This window comes from Drosophila arizonae, chromosome 5 (assembly GCF_054131065.1).
Source record: "Drosophila arizonae isolate 15081-1271.41 chromosome 5, UAZ_ARI_1.0, whole genome shotgun sequence".
In the NCBI taxonomy this organism is placed as follows: domain Eukaryota; kingdom Metazoa; phylum Arthropoda; class Insecta; order Diptera; family Drosophilidae; genus Drosophila; species Drosophila arizonae.
This window is the reverse complement of record NC_142925.1, coordinates 9,201,242-9,225,287: the sequence shown is the minus strand read 5'-3', so window position 1 is coordinate 9,225,287 and position 24,046 is coordinate 9,201,242. Positions and strand designations below refer to the sequence as shown.

General features: G+C 40.3%; 2 protein-coding genes and 1 long non-coding RNA gene across 18 annotated transcripts in view; 2 read left to right on the top strand and 1 right to left on the bottom strand.

Annotated features, from left to right (window-relative positions):
• Positions 1 to 24,046, top strand: part of LOC149268464 (uncharacterized) — a 73,511-nt gene that overhangs the window by 1,441 nt on the left and 48,024 nt on the right. The window lies entirely within an intron of this gene.
• Positions 243 to 20,616, bottom strand: Achl (La ribonucleoprotein translational regulator Achilles). 15 transcript variants are annotated; one of them, XR_016270182.1, is made up of 4 exons: positions 16,659 to 17,273; positions 2,766 to 2,835; positions 1,410 to 1,990; positions 243 to 1,325 (listed from the first exon to the last, which is right to left on the bottom strand). XR_016270182.1 is itself a non-coding variant. In XM_089469362.1 (3 exons), exon 3 carries the CDS (start codon positions 14,404 to 14,406, stop codon positions 11,728 to 11,730), a length of 2,679 nt encoding a protein of 892 aa, XP_089325488.1. In that variant the 5' UTR covers positions 14,407 to 15,362; positions 19,671 to 19,780; positions 19,867 to 20,616; the 3' UTR covers positions 10,566 to 11,727. The 15 variants fall into 15 exon arrangements, 10 of the variants coding, with proteins under 10 accessions (XP_089325488.1, XP_089325484.1, XP_089325489.1 ...); XR_016270180.1 differs by having other exon boundaries at positions 243 to 1,990; XR_016270179.1 differs by lacking the exons at positions 243 to 1,325; positions 1,410 to 1,990; positions 2,766 to 2,835 and adding exons at positions 2,845 to 4,956; positions 16,021 to 16,128.
• LOC108616953 (uncharacterized) lies at positions 17,321 to 24,008 on the top strand. 2 transcript variants are annotated; one of them, XM_089469366.1, is made up of 6 exons: positions 17,321 to 17,460; positions 17,606 to 17,714; positions 22,913 to 23,186; positions 23,247 to 23,355; positions 23,420 to 23,740; positions 23,799 to 24,008. In XM_089469366.1, the coding sequence occupies exons 4-6, from the start codon at positions 23,278 to 23,280 to the stop codon at positions 23,973 to 23,975; spliced, it is 576 nt and encodes a 191-aa protein (XP_089325492.1). In that variant the 5' UTR covers positions 17,321 to 17,460; positions 17,606 to 17,714; positions 22,913 to 23,186; positions 23,247 to 23,277; the 3' UTR covers positions 23,976 to 24,008. The 2 variants fall into 2 exon arrangements, with proteins under 2 accessions (XP_089325492.1, XP_089325493.1); XM_089469367.1 differs by lacking the exon at positions 22,913 to 23,186.

Sequence of the window (24,046 nt, the reverse complement as noted above, 5' to 3'; positions counted from 1 at the left end):
AATTTTAAGAAAATTTTCCACATATTTAAGAGCATAACTTCTGCTAAAAAATTGAATTTGATTCATAATATATAATATATATATAATAGTAGTAGGCAGTAGTAGTATTTTATTTAGTCGATTTTAATATTAAACATTTTCAGGTAATGATAATTTTATTAGCATTTAAAATATATAATTTATTTGGATATATAATATAATATAATATATATATTATTATACGTTGGAAACCTTTTTTTTTATACATGTACAAAGATAAATATATTTCATTTATATATATATAATAAATTAAATACTTAATCGACTTATTCTTACTGAGAAGAGATAGGATCAGGTGATCTAACCTTAGCAAGCTCTGTTCAGAGTTTCAAAAACTTCCGCCATTTGTAATTTTCTATTTTCAAATCGAATTTTCCCTTACCCCTCGTCAGATTTATTACCAATTCGCATTGCTGGCAGCCACACTTTTCGTGTAATAACCATTTTTGCCTGCTTGGATTTCTGAGGAACATGTAAAACGTTCATTAATTCCAAATTATTAACACATAATTCAGCCGAAAGAGACGGCAACAGTGCGAGCGAGGCAGATACAGAGAGCGAGTGGGAGAGAGAGAGAGAGAGAGAGGATGAGTGCTGAGAAATTGCCTGTGGCTGAGGATAGTTTTCAATTGGCTGCCGGCCAATTATACAGGGTGTCTGGCGGCACTACGAACGCATTGCGATAATGTCTTCATTATTCATGCACAATTTGAGCAAACTATGTGAAAGCACGTTAATTAGTCGGCCAAACTATGGAGAGGAACCCGAAGGGCTGCCAAGAGCAGCAGCTGCCTAAATGGGGAGATCGGCGCGATGGTGGATCGTCGTGAATCGCCGTGAATCGTGGGCCCATCTATTTAGCCAGGCTGGCTGTCAGTTTGATTTAATTTAATGAGCATATTGCTTATGAGCCTCATGCCACATGCCGCATGCCGCATGCCGTATGCCGCGCATGCCGCCACATTCAAATCAAAATGACAACTTAATTTTCATAATTGCGCTTAATGAATATTCGACTATTGCTTGCCATATTTTAAATTCCGCCTGCCACAGAGACCCAAATGCACATCAAGCACTTGGCACTGGCATTCCAAATCAATTACCAATTTGCAGCCGGCCCACCGTAGCCAGTCCATAAGTCAGTTCTTTAACGGCTAAACAATATTTTCTGCTCTTCATATTCAGATATCGCGTAATTCGATTCTCAAGTTTTGGAGCCACAGTTGAAGTCGCAGTCGTCCTCCGCTGGCATTTAACGTTAAATGGAGCGCAACCGTGTCAGCCCGCTGGCAGGAGACAAAAAATGAGAGAAAGAGAGAAAAAAGCATTTAATTAATACGAATGCATGCATCTTCATTATAAATCATCACTTCTCAAGTGTTTGTCAGGCGCACGCAACATAAATCACGACTCCGTCCGACTTTGTCTTCGACTACGGCTTCTTCTCCATGCTCCATCCTCCGTCGCGTGCATCACTCTCGCCCGTTTTTTGTGCGTTCGTCCCTCTGCTTCTTCTTCGTTTTGTGTGTGTGTTTTGTCGACTAATGATGCATTCAAGTTAGCGGGTGTCAGTCTCTAACGAACGGGGCAGCCGGCCTAAACATCTGTCCGAGATACTCCCACGCCATTTGGGTTTCCGATTACGTCAAAGGTGAAAGCTGAATCTGTATCTGAATCAGTCCCTTTGGTCACATTCTGTGGCTGTGCCTGTGGCTGAGTCGTGCGTTGAACTCTTCCTCTTGACATTTTAGCATGATTAATTTCCTGGGCTGTTTGTTTGCCTCGACGCTAATTTGTGTCAGCAACAAATAGCCTTGCAATACGAGACACCATGTCTAAGGGACTCTGAATTTGAGCTCTACTAAATCGGTTCATTTCCCTTTCAAGTATTTTCAATGTTATCAAACCGCAAAGGAAAGTGTTTCGGTTGTGTCTTTCGCCGAATGCATTGCTAAATTGGAATTTCATTTTATTTAAATGAAATATGATTTAGTTAAACAAAATATATATAAACTACAATATTTAAGTTTTTAAAATTGTGTTCTATTTTATTTAAATATATTCTGATTTAATTTTAATAAAAATATATAAAATATTTTAATTTATAACATTTTTATTTTATTTTTTGTAACTTGAAATATACTAAAAATGTAAATTAAAAATTTTTGCTGTTATTATTGTAGATTTTTCTTTTATTAAAGGTACTTTTTTTTTTTTTTTTTTTTTTTTTTTTTTTTAATATCATTTTGCTTTGTACTAGTTAATTTTTTATACAATATAAAATGGTTTCGATTCTTTATTTTGTTTAGTAGCTTACATTTATAGTTATTAAATTCCTGCTCTTATATTTGATTTTAGATTTTATATTTTATTGAATCTTAAGTTTCTTCTTGTCTGCTGCCCCATACCATATCTATTCCGCATATTCAAAATGTTTAGAATTTGTACATGTTTTTAAAGATCCATAGCTTTTGATTAGCATCAAACATATTATATCATTTTTAACTAAACATCATTAAAAAAAGAAACATCACTTAATAGCTTTTAATATGCTTTAACATAAATATATTTAGAATATATTTTATAGCGGTGATCTGCCTCACATAAAAGCTATTTTAATCATTTTTTATAGATGTTGTTTTTTACCTCACTTAAGTTTCAGCTGATTCTCAAATTTCTGCATCCTTAAGGATTACTTAAAAAAAAAAAAAAGAGAAGTAACTTACCTCATTCACTTCCACATTAAGCAACGGCTGCATTTCTTTCAGTTCATTCATGAAAAAACTCCCTCAAGAGCTGACAGAGATATAAATAATAATTAAGAAAAAAACCACAAAATGAGAAAAATAAGAAGCAGAGCTGCATATTAATTTAATGTGAGCTCATTTTGTGTGTCTGTGTGTTTGAGTGTGTGTGTGTGTGTGTGTGGAGTTCTGAGAAGCATAAAAGGCGTCATTTATGTATGTTTTGTACATGCAGCGACAAAACTCATAAATTACAACCAATTATCAAATTAGATATTTACAAAACATGCACTTTAAATCAACGTCTTCTTCTTCTTCTGCTTTATGAGTGGGTGCAGTGGCTGAGCAGAGTGTGGAGTGGGCGTGGCATGGCGTTTGCTATTTATGAGATTTGTCTTTGACTTTTTTATAGTCGAAAAAAAAGAAAAGGAAATTAAATCAAAAATACTTGCAACAATCAATTTATTTTAATCACGTGCTGATGGCTGCAATTAAGCCGCGTTGCACGTTGCATGCCGCACGGTTGCAATTGGAAAAAATTAGCAGACAATGCGCAAGTGACAGGCCTCGGAGCAATTAATTTAGTGTAATTACTCAGTGGACGACAGTTGACAAGTGGCAACTAGAGCAGCAGGGAAGAGCCCGAAGCACTCGATTGGGAGTTGGGCTAAGTTGTTGCTGTTGCTGTTTGGTGTTGCTGTTGTTGTTGCTGTTGTTGTTGCTGTTGCCACCTCAACGCATCGATGAGATTTTGTCGAGCTGCATTTCGCTTAATTTCTTTGACTTTGACTGCAATTGCGACGGCATTTTAATGAGCTGCAACCAAATGTTGTTCCCTTCTCTTCAAGTGGCGGCAAATTGCGGCCCCAAAACAAGGGTTAAAGAGTTGTAGTTGCTGTTGCTTCTGTTGTTGTTGTTGTTGTTGTTGTTGCGCTTGTCTGGGGTCTAGCTGCTTGTCTGCTAATTGGCCTGGGGCGCTGCTATTGCTGCCGTTGCTGTTGCTGCTGCTGCTGCTGCTGCTGCTGCTGCTGCTGCTGCTGCTGCTGATATCAAACAGTTTTACGCACAAATTGAAACTGATTATTGTCGTTGTGTAGCCCTGATTTATGGTACTGAGTGATGAGCATATGTTTTAATTAATTTCCAAGAAAGTGTTTTGGCAAATGCCACTTAAGACAGACAGCGCCGTCGACTAGCTGCCGCTGCTGCACTTGTTGCACGCAACATCGAGCTGCTAAAAATGTAGACGCCACAGCAGAACAAATCGCATAATCCACGTAGCAGCTCAGCCCAAAAGCCAAACGAGACGTAATTTAGATGTTGCTCTTATGAAATTATGATTAATGTCTAAGCAAACATGAGCTGCCCCTAAGACCGCAGCAGCAACAACAACAACAATACCAACAACAACATTGGGCACATCTGCATGACATTTTCTTCTTGTTTTTTTTTTTTTTTTTGACTCATTTGAGGAACGTGCGCCCCACATCCTACGGCATTCGAGTGAGATTAATGCGGTGAGGAAAATCATAAATTAATTAGAAAATCAAATTGCTGTTGTTGTTGTTGGTGCTGCCTGGAAATACTCTCCCTCTCTCCTGCTCGCTGTCTCGCTCTGACACTTATTAGTGACATTTAGTGGCAATTTATTGTGGAAAGTGTTGTATTCGTGTAGCACCCAGACACACACACACACACACACACTCATACACTCATAACTTATACAGGTGTTGTCACAGTAATGCTTAATTAGCTTTTATTATTAGCTACGATGTGGCAACTAAATGCAAATGCTATCAACTACAAAGCGCTGCCAGTCCCCAGATCCCAGTTCCCATTCGTAATCCACATAACAAGTTTCCTCATTCTCTCTCTTTTACTCCCTCTCCCTCTCTCTCTCTCTCCCTCTCTCGTTCGACTATTTCCTGTGCCCTTAGATGGCTGTTGGCGCCTATTCGTGGCGTTTAGGCGCAATTAGCGAACGCCTTCGGGCGCCAGCGAGTAAATAAAAATGTCTGCTATGGCTTGTGTAGGTGAGAGTGTCTGTGCATTAGCTGTGCTTGCAGTGGTTGTGGTGGCGGTGGTGGTTGGGGGCATTCCAAATTGTCGTCAGAGTGTCGCGACTGTCGCATCCTGCCATTTATCCAGGCGACAGGCCGCATGGCATGTAGTCCTGTCAAAGGTTGGAAAAGGAATCAGAGCCTGGGAGTACTTAATAAGTTATTAATGAGTGTTATTCAATCAATTATTGATAAGAGATTACAGAGAGACAGACAAACGAACGGACGGCAAGACGGACAATGCACAAAAGTAATATACTCATTTCCCTTTGATGAACGAGTATTAAAATGATCACAGTAAACCATGAACGTGGCTCTAGCATACCTAAGAAAAATCGCTTAGGTGTGCGAAATTCACTCATACACATGGCTAAAAATGTGTGTGACTGATAATCAGCCACAACATTTCCTGTTATCTCTGCAGCGATTGGCTGTTGCTGCCGCTGAGAGCAAAATATGAACGAAAATGTTAGTTAAGTAACAGGCGAACAGAAATGAGAAGTAGGGAGGTCTTAAGAAACAAAATTAAATTTTAGTTAACAGTGCACTGCTATTTAACAGTGTTTATTATGTTAAACAACAGTATATCAACAGTGTCTCAGTAATACACTGTTAACTATCATTTTTCACCCTACTACTCATTTCTGCTCGCCTGGTAGTTCCAAAAGTTTCACTGCTATTTTGATGAAGTACCAGGCGCACAGAAATGAGAAGTAGGGTGCAAAACGTTCCTTAACATTGCATTAACTGTGCACTGTTATGTACCAGCGTTTTAGCATGATACTGTTAATATTCAATTAATTAACATTTTGTTTACAAATTTCTGTAAACTAAAAAAGAGGTAACAGCGCACTGCTAATATGCTGTTAAGAAACATTTTTCACCCTACTGCTCACTTCTGTTCGCCTGGTACTTTCAAAAGTTGCACAGCTTTATTGGTGAAGTACCAGGCGCACAGAAATGAGAAGTAGGGTGCAAAGGTTCCTTAACAGTACACTAACAGAATACTGTTACCATACTGTTATTTAACAGAGCAATACACATTTTCTGTTAAATGAAATTTTACGTTCTTCGTTCTGCTAGTCACTTCTGTTTGCCCGGTACTTTTTAAAGTTGCCATTCAAATTTTGGTCCCAACGGCCATAGTAATAGCCTCACAATATTTTGTATTGCATACTTTTGGGCTGAATAAATAATTGGCTGTAGTGCACTGTTATTTAACAGTGTTTATTATGTTAAACAACAGTATATCAACAGTGTCCCAGTAATACACTGTTAACTATCATTATTCACCCTACTACTCATTCCTGTTCGCCTGGTACTTCCAAAAGTTGCACAGCTATTTTGGTGAAGTACCAGGCGCACAGAAATGAGAAGTAGGGTGCAAAGTGTTCCTTAACAGTACACTAACAGAATACTGTTACCATACTGTTATTTAACAGAGCAATACACATTTTCTGTTAAATGAAATTTTACGTTCTTCGTTCAGCTAGTCACTTCTGTTTGCCCGGTACTTTTTAAAGTAGCCATTCAAATTTTGGTCCCAACGGCCATAGCAATAGCCTCACAATATTTTGTATTGCATACTTTTGGGCTGAACAAATAATTGGCTGTAGTGCACTGTTATTTAACAGTGTTTATTATGTTAAACAACAGTATATCAACAGTCTCCCAGTAATACACTGTTAACTATCATTATTCACTCTACTACTCATTCCTGTTCGCCTGGTACTTCCAAAAGTTGCACAGCTATTTTGGTGAAGTACCAGGCGCACAGAAATGAGAAGTAGGCTGCAAAGTGTTCCTTAACAGTACACTAACATAATACTGTTACCATACTGTTATTTAACAGAGCAATACACATTTTCTGTTAAATGAAATTTTACGTTCTTCGTTCTGCTAGTCACTTCTGTTTGCCCGGTACTTTTTAAAGTTGCCATTCAAATTTTGGTCCCAACGGCCACAACAATAGCCTCACACTATTTTGTATTGCATACTTTTGGGCTGAACAAATAATTGGCTGTATTGCATCGTTTGGGCTGAACAAATAATTAGCTGTATGTCATAGATTAAATTCTACGTAAGCTAAGTGTGACTGATTCAAGAATTTTTCTCTGTTTTTTTTTTCATAGCTCGGATTAAAATTAATTAGTCTATCTATTATTCTTATATTTAATCATATATGTTTACTTCGCTTGAACGCTTGCCTACTGCCGTTTATTAAAATATTCATTGCATACTTTTGGGCTGGTGTATTAATTGCCTGCATATTACAAAATCAATCTATAAACGCATACAGGTCCTGCAAAATCGTGTATTGCGGCAAATTACAAACTGCCCATGGTATGTGCGCGGCTCAACTCTACATCGAGATCTGAAACTGTTTACTGTGGAGGGACAGATTGGGAGACACACTAGCCGATATAGTGACAGACTGGCTAGACACCGGAGCAGACTAGCGAGAAGATTGCTTCCTGCGAGACCACTAAGGCGATTAAAAGCTTGGGTTTTGCCAAAAATATTAGATAAGTTTAGTTTAGGGATACTTGTAAATATATATTTGTAAGTCCTCCTGAATACATCAGAAGGTTAGGTTCTATATAATAATCTAATTGTGTTGTTAAGGTACTAAACTTGCATTGTACAGATTCAGCGCTTAAAATAAATATACAAAAAAAAAAAAAAAGATTCAGTAGGTACCAGAAATTAATTTTATTAAACTTATTTTAGCTTAATTCTTAAATTAAACAATTTTTTTTTATTATAAACTTAAATTAGTTTGGGTTTTTAGATCAATATTTGCCTTTGTGATTAATTTAACAAGCATAGCAGACAGCAGTATGTAATTGTATTGCATACTCCTAAGCTGCTCGTTTGTATAACAGCCCTGTTTAAAATTCAGCCAGTAAATTCTGTTTGTATGTCGTTGCACATATCAGCAGACAGATTTCATTAACAATCTTTGCACTCGCTCGTTTAATGTCTTTGAGTAATTGGAAAATGTGTGAATTATGTTAATATATTTGGACATCAATGTGAAAAACAAAATCGCAATTTATTTATTTGATGAGTGTACGATATTTGTGAATTTATTTTTATTTCGGTTAGAGAGAACGTGCTGAGGTCAGCCGCGCGACGAGAATTGTTTATGCAATTGAGATTGAAATAAATACTACAAACGCACTCTGGCTGCCAATAGAGCTGGCTATTTTAATATGCTGATTCTGCGGAAATTTCTACGCACCTCTTTGTTATTATTTCTCAATTATTGTTTATGTTTTAGTTGCGTTTCGATTGCCATGCTTAGCTATTGTACTTGAAGATAAATGAAAAACCCTCGCGTCGCAACCTTTGTTCGAGTGTTCCGGAAGTAAATCTCATGTACATTGTGCATACGTCATGTGCACAATCGCAGTCCAATTTCTCATTGCCTGTCGTTGTCGCTGAGCAGCCGAAAGGCCTTTTCGTAGACTTGTTGAATGACGGTCAAGGTTGGCGCTTGCCAAAAGCACTTGCCACACGGCACGTTCTACGAGTCGAGTCGAGCGAGCCGAGCGAGCAGGCGAGCAGCCCGCAGCGTTTCATTGAAACGCATCGCTTTGAGACATTTTTAGCCGGCTCAAGGATAACGCAGTGTGCCAAAAAGCGAGACGCATGTCAAGGCCGGCGTCAAGATTCGCCGCCACTAGCAGCTCAACGGCTACGGCTCAAGATTTGAGCTGACTATGACGGCACGGCGATTGGTGCACACAGTTCAATGCACAGCAATTCCCAGAGTCGGGAATCGAATTGAAAGTGGATGGGGTTATGTCATCGAGTTATGAGCGGCAGCTCTGTTTGTTGGCCTCAGCTGGCAATCGCGTTAATTTGCACAATATTTATAAATAAGGCCTGGAATGCGCCTCGCACGATGCGTTTGGGCATGAACCCAGCATCACATTTAATTAATTGGCAATTCGGTTCTGATCAAATCAGAATTTCTACCTGAACCGGTTGCACATTCAGCTTTCATTTTCGAAAGTTCCTGTTTTATTTTGAATATATTTTTTTTTTTTTTTTGACGTGCACAATTAGCATGAAATTGAAATCGAACAGCTAAATTTAGTGGCCACACTTAAATGTACTTTAGCCGGAAGTCATATACCTATACGTTTATTGTATAAATATTAAGCAAAGCTGATCTTCAATTAGCTGCCTTAATCACAGCTTCAGTTCGTGCCTGCCCCAAGCTGCTGCAGGGGGGCCACACAAATTGCATGTGTTTTGGGGGGGTCGTTCGCCATCTGGAGATTAAACCACATTAATGTTATGCAAGCTGCACGCACAGCTTCCCATAGATACACACACACACGCACACATGCACAGCTCTACATTCATTGCAAATTTGTAGCCATGAGGCTGGAGCTCAGCTCCTTTGCCCACGCTTTGAGAAATGTGCGACAATTAGTTCAGCGCTAAAAAAAACGGGTTTTGCAGTTTGGCTTTGGCTTCACATTGTTCGAGTGGGCGGCGCAATGCGTGCGCAGCTCAAGCAACAAAAAAAAAAAAAAAAAAATAAAAAAAATAATAAAATAAAATCGAAAATAAAATACAAAATATATTGAAATATTTTAATAATAAAGTGAAAAAAAAGACAAAAAAAAAAAAAAAAACTAAATGTATATATAAAACATGCGAATACCTTGGAACCACAAAAAAATCGCACACGCACGGCCAACGATTAAGATACCGATTGGCGAAGTATGAGTACTTCAGCTGCAGCTCAAAACAAGTACATGATGTGCTGTGCTCAACCCGACTGCACGATGCCCTGTTTTTAGATAAAGTGGAGATGGAATAGAATTGGAAGTTGTAGAGCGAGCTTATCAAATGGGAACAAACTCAAGAGTGTTAGAGTGACAGAGGAATGCAGTAGGCAGAAGTAGGCGTGGCTAAAGAATAGTAGAATAGAATAGAAAACGATTCTCAGGGTAGTAGAATCTGTAAGTTAACGGAATGCAGCAAAAATCTTATCCAGAGCTGAGCAAAGTTAATATACCCGTTTGATTCAAGCAAACACTGCATACAGAGAGCAACAAAAGCAACCGCAAGCAAATACCAATAGCTGGGCAACAATGCTAACGGCCGCTTTATGAACAATTACGAGCGTCTGAGCCGCAGGCGGGCAATCCGAAAGGTTTCGGAGCGAAGAGAAGGCGCCGTGCCGTGTGCGAGTGTGAGTCGAGTGTGGGGGCTGTAGGTGGGGTGTGGGAGGCGATGGGTACTTGGACTTGGCGTTGCATGCGTCACGCGCTCACAGACTTGGCACGGATCGTATGTCACAATGTGTGTGTGAGTGTGTGTGTGTGTGTGAAACTCATAAATGCGCATTTGTGTATCGATAATCAAATTCGCATTCAAAGCTGCGATCATGAAATCTATTTCATTTCGCTTTCACGTAGCTAACAAACAAATGCCTGCTATTGGAAGCTGTAGCGGTAGCTGTTGCTGTATCTAAGTATCTATGTATATATGTATCTTTGTATCTGTGTATTTGTGACCTAGTTACCTTCGCCTCAAACGGTTCTCGAGTGGCGATGCTGGAGCTGTGAATTGTTTGCTTTCAATTTGCCAATTGCGCAATCTTTCGCATCGACAATGAGTCGACAGATTTTGGATGCTTCGGCCAGGCCTTGGGGAAGACTCTTTCAAGTTCAATAAAAAGATGAACACAATTCATATATATTTTGTTTAATAATGATATATTTGCAAAGTATTACAATAGGTTTTTGATACATATATATTTATATATTATATAATAGTTTATTTAATTGGCACCTAATCGAATGCATAAATTTGTGATTTATGTCTGCACAAAAGAAAACTAAAAGCTAAAAATGAAAAATATTTTTATTCTCTCCTGTATTAAACCGTTTTGCTGTTTCCCTTTGCAAGGACAACCAAGTTTCCTAAGCCTAAGTGTTTATTAGCTAGTTAAAATATTGTGTAAGAATCAAGAACAAATTAATTGACAACTGAAATACAAAATGTGAAATCATAATTAATCAAAAAATCAAGTCAAATTGGAAAATGTGGCATTTCTGTTGCTGCTCTCTGCATAAACAAATTCTAAGCTAGAAACCTGAGACTCTAATTAACTTGATAGACTTGGATTTTTATTATAATTCTTTTTATAAATATTTTAATTATGGCCACTTACATTAAGTTCTTTACCATGTATAAATTTATAGAATTTCTAGTTCGAATTCAAACTTTCCCAAAAAAAAAAAAAAATAAATAAAATAAAATAAAAATAAAAAAAATAAAACTAAGAGTAACTAATCCTAAATACATATATAGTTAATTTTCTTCATAATTTTTTAACATTATTAGTTTAGAAAATTTTCCTTTAAAAATCATATTCCTATAAACTAATTCGAAATTTAGAGAAGAATTTCTTTTCAAATTATTTTCACTTGAAAATTTTGCAATATTTTGTTGAATTTCAAAACTTTGTTTTAAACGCTAACTAAGCAAAGTTTAAGCTAATTACTAATTGCTGGCAGTGATACTATGCAATTAAGTATATTTCTTAATAAGCTGGCTGCACAGTGGGGCAAGAGAGCGCAAGAGAAATGCCACATTTTCAGCACTCAAATCAAATTTCACTTATGAGCTACAAAATTCGTTAGATTATTGTTGTTATTGTATAAGAGTGTGGGCTAGGGGGCATGGTCATGGCGTGGTCGTGGTTCTGGTTCTAGTTCTGGTTTTGGTTGGTTCTGTGGACAGTTGGACAGTTGGACAGCAATCACAGTGTACAGCCATTAAATAATTTCACACATAATAGAAACAATAATAGATTACCCACTAAAATTAGTTAACAAATTGGCAGGCGGAGTCAGCTAGACGGGCGACACGGTCTGGCCGAGCTTGCGGGCCCGCTGGCCGAATCCCTTGCTGCCATCGGGGCCAATGGGCGTGCGCACCAGACTCTCGGCGGCTCGCTGGGCAAAGGAGCCCGAGCGCGATCGGGGCGAGCCGTCCAGGAAGCTGCCCGTGCGCGATCGGGGCTGGCCGTCGTAGTCGCCGCCGTGCTTGTAGTTGCTGAGGAAGCTGCCGGTGCGGGAGCGCGGCGAGCCCTCAAAGCCCTCGGAGCCGAAGGAGCAGCGGCGATCGTAGCCAGAGTCAGTGGAGATGCGGCGGCCGCCAATATACTGGGCATTGTCGTAGGCGGCCAGCTTGCTGTTCAGCTGCTGGAAGTTGTTGGAGTAGCGACGTGGCCACACCTGATAGCCACCGCCTCCGCCGCCCACCAGCTGATCCGGCTCGCGCTCGCGCTCGCGCTCTACATTGAAGTCGTTCGAGGGACGACGATAGAAGCCGTTGCCGTCGCTGCCATTGGAGAAGGTGCGCTCGAACTGAATGGAGCCGTTCGAGTAACGGCGCTCCCCATTGCCCGAGCAGCTGCCGTTGGAGCAGACGGAGCTCTTGCGATACGCGTCCGGCTGACCAAAGTCGGAGACGCGCCTGGAACAGGGACAGCTCTCCGAGCAATTGGAGTCGCGACGCTGCGGCGCCCCCGTCTCCGAGCAGTTGCTGGCGCGTCGCGACATGGACAGCGCCTGCGTGGCATCTGGACCGTAATTCTGCTCCGAGCAGTTGGACAGACGACGCTGCAGGCTGCTCATGGGCACAGCATTAGGATTGCTGCTGCTGCTGTTGCTGTTGCTGCTGCTGTTGGCGCCGACAGCGGCAGGGGGCGAGGAGGGCTCGACTAAGCCAGCGGCAGCTGTGTTCGCTGATATGGTGGACGTATTGCTGTAGCGCCTGGGCACATAGCCGAAAAAACCAGGAGATGTGGGCGATTGCTGCTGCTGCTGCTGCAGTGGCTCCATATTGATGCTGCCACGTGGCTGATAGTGCTGATAGCCATGGCCATGATAGATGGGGTGATGGATGGGCTGCGGCTGCTGCTGGTAGTAGCTCGGCTGGAAGTCCGAGTTGTTGCGCTTGAGCTTGAAGCGCAGATCGTGCATGGGCAGCTCGTGGCTGGGCATGCCGGAGAAGCTGCCGCCGCGTGTCCTCTCACAGTTGGCATCGTTGTAGTAGCGATAGTTCTCTACCATGCGGGCGACGGGTGCAGCGATCTGGATGACGGCTGCCTTCTTGCCCGTCTTCTTCTTGGGAGCGACCATCTCGTACACCTGGAAGGGCCCGGCCAGATGCAGTGCCTCGCGGGCCGACGACGACTCCAGATACTCGACCAGGGCGCACTCCTTCTGCTGCAGCTCCGGATACTTGTTCATGAACTGGCGCACATCCACGGGTATGGCCATGCCCGGCTTGAGAATGCGAATCAGCGCGATCTCGCCACACTTGGAGAACAGATCGGAGACCTTCTCGATGCTCAGCTTGTCCAGCGGCAGGTCGCAGGCGACAATGGTGCGCGAGGGCATTGTCTCATCGAAGCTGGGCAACGGCTCCAGCCGGCGCACCTTGGTGCCCTGCTCGTTCAGCTCAATCTTGCGCGACATGCGACGCACTGCATCGCCCACCACCTTCCACTCGCGGGTCAGCTGGCGCACGCGCTTGAAGCTGGACACCAGCTTCAGGCTGACGAAGCCCTCCTTGTTGCGGCGCACGTGCTTCAGCAGAAAGGCGTCCTTCAGTATGCTCTCGTTGGAGAAGTAGAACTCCACTGCGTCCGCTATCTCGGCAGCCAGCTCATCGCTGGGCACCAGCGACGGCTCCAGCGTATCAATCTCATTCGGTTCCACGGGCTGCTGCGGTTGCTTCTGTTGCTGCTGCTGCTGTTGCTGCTGCTGCTGCTTCTGTTGCTCCGTCTCCTGCTCAGCTGTCTTCTTTATGCTGAGGAACGAGCGATGCACGCGCTTCGTCTCCATCACGGGCGAATTGGCTGGCGCCACAGCCGGTGGGGGCGAGGAGTCCATATTGAAATTGGGATGCAAATAGATGTTGTCCACCTGATGCTTGCGGAACTTCTCCAGATTGGCCTCGCTGAGCGGCACAGCTGGCGGCGATGCCGCCTGACCTTCCGCCAGCTCTGGCTCCGGTATAATATGATTATCCACTGCCAGCGGCTTCAGCTCATCATCCTCCTCAGTCTCCTCGGAGTCACCGATGGACGAGCCCATGCCCACGTCCAGCAGCTTATCATCGCTGGCCGGCGACAGGGGCGGCGACATGGGCGGCGCACTTGGACTGCTCGTTGGCGCATCCTCGGAGCCGGAGCCGAACTGCGAGTCCAGCGATTCCATCTGCTGCAGCAGCGCCTGAGCCGAGCGTTTGGCATGGAGACGCAACAGCTTCGATGGCAGCGACGAGGACAGCGGCACCACAGCCTGCGAGCTGCAGCACGGCTGCTCCTCATCGTCGAGCTCCACCAGCTGAGTCGTGGATGGCGTCGTGGGCTTCATGACGGGCACAGCAGTCAGTATGGGTGCTGCTGCTCCTGCTGCTCCTGCTGCTGCTGCTGCTGCTGCTGCCACGGGACTAACCACAAAGGTGTGCCCCTGTGGCGCCTTGACCTCGTAGCTGCTGGCCGCCTCCTGCTCGCTCATTCTTGAAGATCTGCTGCTATATATTCCTAGTTGACAATTGGCTAATGCTCTGAGCACTGGGCACTCCAGCAAAAGCAGCTGTAAATTGCTATGACAACTGTTACCACAATTGTATCTGTATCTCTCTCTCTCTCTCTCTTTCTATCTTTTGCTCTATCTCTGTCTGTGTCTGGCTTTGTATCTCTATCTGCAGCTAGAGCTGTCGCTGTATCCGTAACTGTTTTTGCTATGCGTCTATCTCTCTTCGGTTTGTCTGTTACGAATTTCACTTTCACTTTCAAGTTCAGCTCGCTGGCGCTGTGCACTTACATTTGGCACTCACTGTCTGCATTTACGCTCAGCTCTGGGCGTTCATTGAACGTCAGCTGTTTATAGCTGTCGTTATAGTTGTTGCTGTTGCTGTTGTTGTTGTTGTTGAGTTTATTTATTTTTTTGCGTAATTCTGCAGCCTGGCTAAAAACGTGCTTGGAATTCTCGGACTGTATTTGGCTATAATTTTAGACACATATACATATAGAGTTTATATAGTATATACTATATATAGGTAGGGGTCTGATTGTTTTGTTTTCTAGGCCGCGCTTGACACCGACACCATTTGATAGTCGTTAAAAAACGGCACCGCAACAATTTTTTGTTGTTGTTGTTGTTGTTGCTTTTGGTTTAACAATTTCGTATGCAATTGGGTTTTTTTCTTTTTTTTGATAAAACATTTGTTGCTGTATATTTGATTTGTTATTATTATTCCGTTTCTTTCTTTCAGTTGTTGTTGTTGTCGTTGTTGTTGCCCGTGCGAGTTTCTTAATTATTTCCGTTTGACTGGAGGGTGTATGCCAAGTGCTCGTCGTTGTTGTTGTTGTAGTTGTTATAGTTGATTATTTATTTCACATATATGCAATATAAATATGTTGATCCGTTTACGTACGCGAGTTCATGCAACGCTGCAACGCGGAGATAGACTGAAATTGCAAATTGATTTGAGGTCGGTTAAATACCCTCTGCTTTCGTTTAATTTTTGTATTTTTTTGTTTTTCGTTTTTTTTTTTTGTTGCTGTTGTGTTTACAGCGACTGCCGGCGGCAGCGACGCCAACAACAGCAGCAGGCAGCAGCGGCAGGCAGCGACAGCAGGCAGCGACAGCCGCGTCGAGCGTTATTGAGCGGTCCAAGTACGCACGAAACAGCCGATAACAACAACAGCGACAGGGAGAGACAGCTGCGCTGACTGCGCTGCCAGCGGCGACAACTTATTGGCAACTGGCAACTGAGCAACACAGCAACAGCAGCAGCAGCAGCACACGAAACTTGTTGCGTTGGCAACAACAGCAACAGCAACAACATTCGCTTGCTGCATTTGTCAGGCTGCGTTTGTTGTTGTTGTTGTAGCTTTTGAATTTTATTTCTTATAAATTGTTCTGGCAAGATACAGCCACACACACACACACACATTGCGAGGTGCTTCCGATTTATTTATTTTGCAAATTTTAATTTTTTTTCTTTCGCAGGCTGTTTGCATTGAGGCAGAGCGAACGATCGCGCAATGTTCGCTCGCATTGCTCATACGCCGCGTTCGCCGACAATTTGGAAAGTGCTTCACTTGATTTTTATTTAGCTCTCACATTGAGTGTCATTGTTGTTGTTGTTGTTGTTGCTCTGCCGATTGGCGACCTTGTTGCATCCAATTTGCAGTCGAAACAAATTGCAATGCAGCATGCAAGTCCAGCATTCTAAAAAAAAGCACACACATACACACAGTTATCTATGGGGAAGCAGGAAGCGACACGAATTGACAATTCGCCGAGGGTTAACAAATGAGCAAGCAGGCACTAATGGAGTATCTGCTATGTAGTCTAGGTGTCTACTCGATAGAAAATCGGTCTGTGGGCAGGAAGTTTTCCAACAACTTCCAAGGGAAATGTCTACGAATTTGAAATGTATTCAAATATACATATTTTGTATTTAAGCATTCAAAGTCTAATTATATTAAGCAATTGTTTGAGTTGATGTCTGTTTATATTCATAACATTTTATATTTATTTTCATCTTTAATAATTTTATTGCATAGCAAAATTTTAAGTATTTAAAAATAGTTTTATTTAATAAAAAAAAAAAATAAAAAAAAAATAAAAAAATAATAAATTGCTTTAATTTTTATATGTTAGTAACTTTACAATTAATTTTGTATATATTTTATTTATTTAACAAATATTACTAGATTACTACAATGCCTTCAGTTTCCTCCAACTATTTCACCAACCTCCAAAATCTCTCACAATATGATCATATATGTATGTATGTGTGTATGTATTTATATTTATTTCAACTAACAATTCTTGCCAATATTTTATTTTCACACAACGTGAATTTTGCAAGTAGGTCAATAAATTTTAAAACTTGTTACATTCTTTTTAGTTACTTGAACGATTACTTTAGTTTTTTAGCTAGATTCCCGCTAACTGATTTCAAGCCAGCTGGCTGCAGTTTTCGCAATTCACTTGCCAAGTGCAAGTTCAAGTGCAAACTGCAACGAGAGGCGCCTCGACCGGGGCTCTTTGCCACACAGCCGTTATTCCGTTATTCTGCCATAGCGTAACTTTCTGTCGCTATTGCATTATAATCCCTTTAGTTGGCTTTCGCATGCAACGTTGCATCAGCTGTGACGCGAGGCGTTTGGCTTACCATATTCAATGAACTGATCAAATTATACAATCTCCAAGTGCTACAAACATTTGCAATCCAATTACGCATATTGTCAATGTATGTGTGTGTGTGTGTGTGTCGTGTGCGTGTAGCTAGAGAATTCTCGCTTACTCAATTTGGGCTAATGGGGCGTATGCTTGATGTTTGCTTGTGTCTCTGTTTTTTTTTTTTTTTTGCTACCTGTTCGATAAGGTCAGCTGTCCATTAATTGGCAATTGACGACAGGCACTTGCGGCCCATTTGATTTCGAGTAGTCATACATTTTGATTTGCCAACAAGTAAATTATGATTATTTTTTCAAAACAACAGCAACAACAACAACAACTACAACACACACAAAAGGCAAACTTAACCTTGCGGTAAAAGACACAACAGCCACAAAAATATAAATTCAAGTATTTCTCTTGGCTCGCCAGAAACAAAACAAATGATTTATTTATTTAGCAAACATATGTTTTTTTTTCTCTCTCTCTCTCTTTTGGTAATCTGTTGCTTGTCGCACAGCCTCGAAATATGAAAAAAGGGCGTATCTATCAAAAGACATATTAATCCGTAATTTTGGCCAAATCTAACCCGGAAATTGGCAAAGAGATTTTTCGCTCGCCTTGTTCAGGTAAGTCGCAGCTACTTAAGGCCCAGTTTGCTGGCCTAGACAGTTGGCTTACCAACTGGGATGTGTGTACGAGTATTTTCAGTGTAATTGCCCGACTAGTGGATACCAAGTAATAAACTAACATTCAATTTTGTGTAGATGAGGTAACAATGATTTCTATATAATATGAGTTCAATTTGAAGAACTTGGGAAAAGAGAATACATATTTCATTAGTTGGCAATATTGGATTATTATTTTATTTATTTTTAAAGGATTTTAAAATATGTAAATAATATTTGTATTTTTAGTATACAAAGAAATATAATATAATAAGATATAATATAATAATGTTATATTATAATATTATACGAATGGGCACTCTGGCATTTTAAGGGATGGACAGACTGCAGACAAATCGATGGACAGACCTGTAGAGGCAATCGAAAGGATAGACAGAGATATCAACAGACGTATGAAAGCACAAACAGAACAACAGGATAGACAGGCAGCTGGGCAGATAGAAAGGCAGAGAGCTAAATATATATGACACCTACACGAAAGGCTAATTAAATTGATTCCATTTTTAATATCGCTTAAAAATAAAATATATTTTTATATACGGCATGGTCGTATTTTTATATGCCTGCCTTCTGCTGCCTCTTACATACATTAGCAGCAAAACAAAACACCCCATTTAGCAATAATTATTTGCAATGGGTATATTTATCAATTGGGTCTAAAAGGCGCTTTTATCAGCATTGTGTTGGCCATGTTTGTTTGTTTGTTGTTGTTCACGCATTTATTTGCTTTTATGAAACGTTTATTTACTTTTTTTTTTTGCACACGCATTGAGATGTTGCTGTTGTTGTTGTTGCCCACACTCTTTGGAGCTGTTGCCGTCGCGAAGCGTCGCTGCCGCTGCCGCTGCCTTCGCTGTGGTCCAGGGTCGTCCAGGCTGTCGATCTGCTTATGATCAGCAGTTGAAGCATTATAATTATTACTTATGGCTGTTATTGTTGTTAATGTGTTGTTGTTGTCATTGTTGTAGCTGCAGCTGCTTTACACTCTAATTTGTTTGTTGTACTCGAATTTGTCCTTCTGTTGACATTTTGCACGCGTTTTACCTATTTTCGGCAATTGTTCGCTTGAGCCCACGCAAAATCGTTGCCAACCAAAGCAAACCGAAGCAAAGCAATTCAAATCGCATTGAATACATTGAGGTAGGTGGCAGCTGAAGCGCATTTAGTGTAATATAACTTAAACGCAATTTAATGGCAAAGTTGTTGTGTTTAGGAAATACCCATTGATGATTAAGAAACCTAACACGAGTGTAAACAAACCTTTTCTGTAAATCAACCAAATAAAGGGCAATCAAAAAGTTTGAAAAGGACATCGAACTGCCGGAAAGTTATTTAATTGAGCAGCTTCGCGTGCAAGCAAACCAGTTTTCTGTATGCACAAAGTAAATGTCTTACAAAATATAAAATTAAATATGATATACTATATAATAATTAAGATACAAAATGACTGCGAGATTGCTGAAGAAGGCATAAAGATAAGCAAAGGAAAAAGTTGTATTTCAATTAGTCTATAGACTTATCTATTGACTTGCATCAATATTAAATATTTATTAAATATAAAAAAAAGCCTGAATAAGTTTTACCTTTAACTTGGCCTTCAGCTAAATTCCCAATTTAATCTGGTTTTTAGTAAACTCCAATTCAGATATAAAATTAGTTGGGCAGTATTTTTATTTTATTTTAATTTTGTATTTTTTTATTAATTTTTTTATTATTATTATTATGTATTTTGTTTTTAGTAATTATTATTATATTTATTTATTTGATTTTTTTTATATATATAAATACTTTTATAAGTCACCTAGTTCTTTATTATGCATTCCATCTACCTACAACAGCATATGAATTGCTGTCATATAACAAACTTACATAATTTATGTTTATACTAAAACGCACCTGATATGCGGTATACACGGTTAAGTCTGTGCCGTAATATGTGAATCACCTCATTAGATTGCATGACAGCCATTGGCGACGCGTCGCAAGACACTGGCTAGGCCCAAAAGCTACAAAGAAAATATGAAATTAAATAATATAAATAATAATAAATAAAATGTATACAAAAAATATTTTTAAATATGACGCTACTCACCTCAAGTTCAATGTTAAAGGCGGCAAAACGTGGAAGTGCAGCTATTGTTAAAAAAAAGCAACAAATTTGAAGAGAATAAGGCATCTGAAATCCTTCTAGATGATGCGATTTATGATGTCTAAATGAGTGTGGAGCCGTTGCGAATGGATAGCTAAGCTGCATAAACTGGGTCAGCAGGCACTTGGCACTGGTTGTTGCGTAAGCCAGAACCTTTTGGACCGGTTCAATGGAGAGGACACCAGCCAAGGGCAGCGCAGCCTTGATGCCCCGATAGGCCTACCTTTTGTCTGGCCACAAGTTGGAATCACCACCTGCATTAAGCTAAGCTGCTGCCGTCTGTGAACCGGTTGCCCCGCAACGAGTTGCAAGTGCCACAACGCCTGGCAACGAGCCCAAGTTTCGGCACTTCATTAATGAAGCTCCGACAAGCCACAACCTTGACAGACCCAAAAGAAAAAAAAAAGAGACTCGAATATTTATTGCATTGTAATCAGAAAGCGCGCACTGACCAGGCCGGGTCGGGCCTGGCTGGGCCAGGAAGCCGCAGATTGATCCGAGTGCGTGGAACAGGTTGTCCGGCTCGGCTCCCTCTTTGGGTTAACTGACTGCAGTTGACCTCCACAATTGGCGCTACATATTTCTTGCAGTTTATTTTCGCTTATTTGCCGAACGCACGCTTTTTAATTAAAACTTTGCTGTTCAATTATGTTGAAAAATTGCAAGTGCAACGCCTCTCTCTCACCCCCTTTACCCTCCCTCTCTCACGCCCTCTCTTTCGTTTGCTCTCTCTCTCTCACTCTCGACAGAATTGGGTTACATGTGTCAAGCGTGCAGCCCCATAAAACACGCTTTGGGCCTATGTAGAACTGGGCCCGGCCAACTCGAAAATTGTTGTGCAATTAAAATCACATTTTGAGCCCGCAAACGTTTTTGTGAATGGCTTCACACAGAGACGACTGAACGAATGCGAGCTCTTTGCTTGGTGCGTGCCGCACCGTCCGGGCGGGTGTATCTGTGTGCGTGTGTGTGCCTGTCTGTGTGTGTGGGTTGGTCTCGGTATTTGCAAAATGTTATGGCCATAGTGAAAGACATGGCAATAATGTAAAGCACATTTCAAGCACTTTAAACTCTCAACATTTATGGGCTGACAGTTATTTTTGTTGTTATTTTTTTTTTTTTTTTTGAATAAAACTGTTACCAAATTGCGTAATCGCACAATGCTGTTGCCAGCCACACACTGTGGCGCGTGCGTAGCGAAAAAGTGCTGCCCATTTGTAGCATTAGAGCAACTTAACATAGATGTCTAATATTCAAGAAAATGTCTTATTGGTAATTGTTCTATGTATTAAGCTCTGATTGCTCTTGAGAGAGAACTGCTGCTCATTTGTAGATAGTATTAGGTTTGAAGACTGGTTGTGGAATTAACGGTATTCGCGCCATTTCTTGAGATTACTCCAGTTAGTCAGTGCTGCCTATCACAGCCTATCAATTACAGTGAAAAGTGCTGCCCATTCGCTCACTAAAATTTCATTATTTATTTTCATAGTATTAATACAAGTGTTATCCAATTAAATGCTGCCCATTTAGCTTTACCCATTCATTTAAAGCACTTTAAGCCTTCCTCTCTCTTCTCTCCCTCACGCTCAACAAATAAATCAACATTTAATTAAGCACTTACTGAGCTATGCATAACAATGTTTAAGTACAGTTAGCTAGCTCGTATTGCTATGTTAGAGTTGGAATTTGTTTATGCATTTATTAAATTCAATTCGCATTAAACAATTGTTTTAATACCTCAATTAGGCTATTTATATTCTGTAGAAAAAAACATTTTCTATGCAACGGCAATTGTTAGCAGATAATAAATAAATGACAAAAGGACAAGTTCAATGCTAGCTAAAAATACAAATATAACAATTTAATTGGAATTAAATATATTTATAATTTTAAACAAATATTGAACTTAGATTTAGATAGCTTTCCTATTATAATAATATATTTATGCAGTTTTTTATCGGATGCATCGGCTTTAGATTTGCATTGTCCGTTTCCATTGCGTGACACATGCCACATGCAACTGTTGTTGATGTTGATGTTGTTGCTGTTGTTTTAGCCGTTGCTACTGCTGTTGTTGCATCGTGATTAATCTGCATATGCATAGAAGCTGGCCGTGCGGCCTTCTAAAAAATCGCGACATTAAATTATGCGCCTAGGCCTATTATTTTATGCAATTGATAAATTGACAAAACGGGCCGGCACAACATTTTGCTATGCCGCTCACTTTTCTAAACAATATTGTTGTTGTTGTTGTTGGTGTTAGTGTTGCTGCTGTTGCTACTATTGCTGTCGCTGCCGCCGCTGCTGCTGCTGCTGCTGCAGTGAAAATCCGCTCACAATGCGTGCCAAGTTTGTCAGCCAACACGCTCTCAACTTTCATACGTGAACTTTTCATAGCTGTTGTTGTAGTTGTAATTGTTGTTGCTGTTGTTGTTGTTGTTTGTCTGTCTGTCATTCATTTTCAATGTCAAGGTTGCAATTGTGTGCATTTGTAATTAAAAATGTTTATAATGCATTTATTGACTTTCAATTAGCTGTAGCTACAAAGCATCCTTGTAATCAAAAGGCACTTAGTATGGGTGTATGAGTGTCTGTGTGTGTGTCTATTCTTAAGTTAGTTAGCTGATAATAAAACGGCAGCACAAGTGGCAAGCAAATAAAAATTCATTAACAAAAAAAAAAAAATATATATATATATATACTAAAACAAAAAAAAATACAACAAAAATGAAAAAGAACAAAAATTTTAACCAAAATATATTGAAGGCAATTTGTCGACGTTGTCAAGCTGCACTTGCCAATAATAAATTCTATTCGCAATGAGCTTTTTGCAGATATATATAAGTGTATACATACATATTCATTTATATATACATACATATAAAACATTGAACTCGCGTTGCAATTTGACAAATTGCAAGCAATATTCAAATTGGGATTTTGTGTCGTATTTTTAACTGGATTTTCTACCTTTTTCTCTTTTTTGGAGGTGGAGTTGCAGCCGTCAAGGCTACGTGTGATACGCATAAATCATGGGCATGGACAAGTCATATATGTACTGTAGATATATATGCATATGTGCCATATATAATGCACCTTAATCACTTAAACAGACAAACTGACAAAATAGACCACAAATATTACGCATACGTCTTGTAGCCCTAAAAAAAAAAAAAAAACAACAACAACAATGGGATAAACAATTACGTGAATTTGTTAATATTTAATTTGGATCATTTGCTTAGCTATTGAAGCACTACTAAGTATGTACACGGTTAGTTAAGTTTATAATTACATTTTAATTGATGGTTTTAACTCAACAGGTGGAAATTGGCAATTTCATTTAGTTCTGCCATGGAGATGAATCGCATTTGTTGTTACCTCTGTCTACTCGGGCTGCTGGGAATCGGATTTACCGTAGAAACAGCACGAGTGAGTGCTCTAAGGATTCAATTACTATCACACTACTGCCATTATATGCTCTTCAACTCTGCAGCGTCTGCGTTATATGGTGAATTTTCATGGCTTCGACTGCATCAATAGCTGGTCGATCATCAAAAACTGGAGCTGTGTCATCGCCGAGAATGGCAATATCAACACAGAATTGACACTGCTTGAGCCCATGCCTGTGGTCTGGATCAACTGTAAGCTGATTGTCTTGCGACCCCCACAGAAAACTGAAATGATTATCTTCAATACCACTTTGGATATCTGTAAACTGCTAAGCAACGGCAGTACGGCTAACAAGATAGTTACCTCTATCTATCAGACGATGCTGAAGGCGACCAATTTGGTACCACAGTGTCCCATTAGGAGGGTAAGTACATTGGATGTAGAGGTCGTCTGCTGTATAGAAGCTCATTCCTCTTCTATAGGGCCTACTGTACTTCCATAACATGGGTAGTTTGGAAAAATTGCCGGCTTTTATGCCAGAGATGGATTTTAAAATTTATATGAAATTCTTTAAGCCTAACTCCACAGAGAATTTAGAAGTTTTCTTGAACGGGAGTCTCATCGAAATTAATCGACTCCGTCAGAAGTTTATTCATTGAATATATACATATGTATGTATGGATAAATATATAGGCATGTAAAAGGTTTGAAAAATATAATCAAATTTTTA

Bases quoted from the DNA above. Each gene is read 5' to 3' on its own strand.
- Achl (XM_089469362.1), bottom strand. From the start codon at position 14,406: ATGAGCGAGCAGGAGGCGGCCAGCAGCTACGAGGTCAAGGCGCCACAG.
- LOC108616953 (XM_089469367.1), top strand. From the start codon at position 23,278: ATGGAGATGAATCGCATTTGTTGTTACCTCTGTCTACTCGGGCTGCTG. The intron at 23,356-23,419 runs GTGAGTGCTCTA...TCAACTCTGCAG, and splicing joins TTACCGTAGAAACAGCACGA to CGTCTGCGTTATATGGTGAA. The intron at 23,741-23,798 runs GTAAGTACATTG...CCTCTTCTATAG, and splicing joins CACAGTGTCCCATTAGGAGG to GGCCTACTGTACTTCCATAA.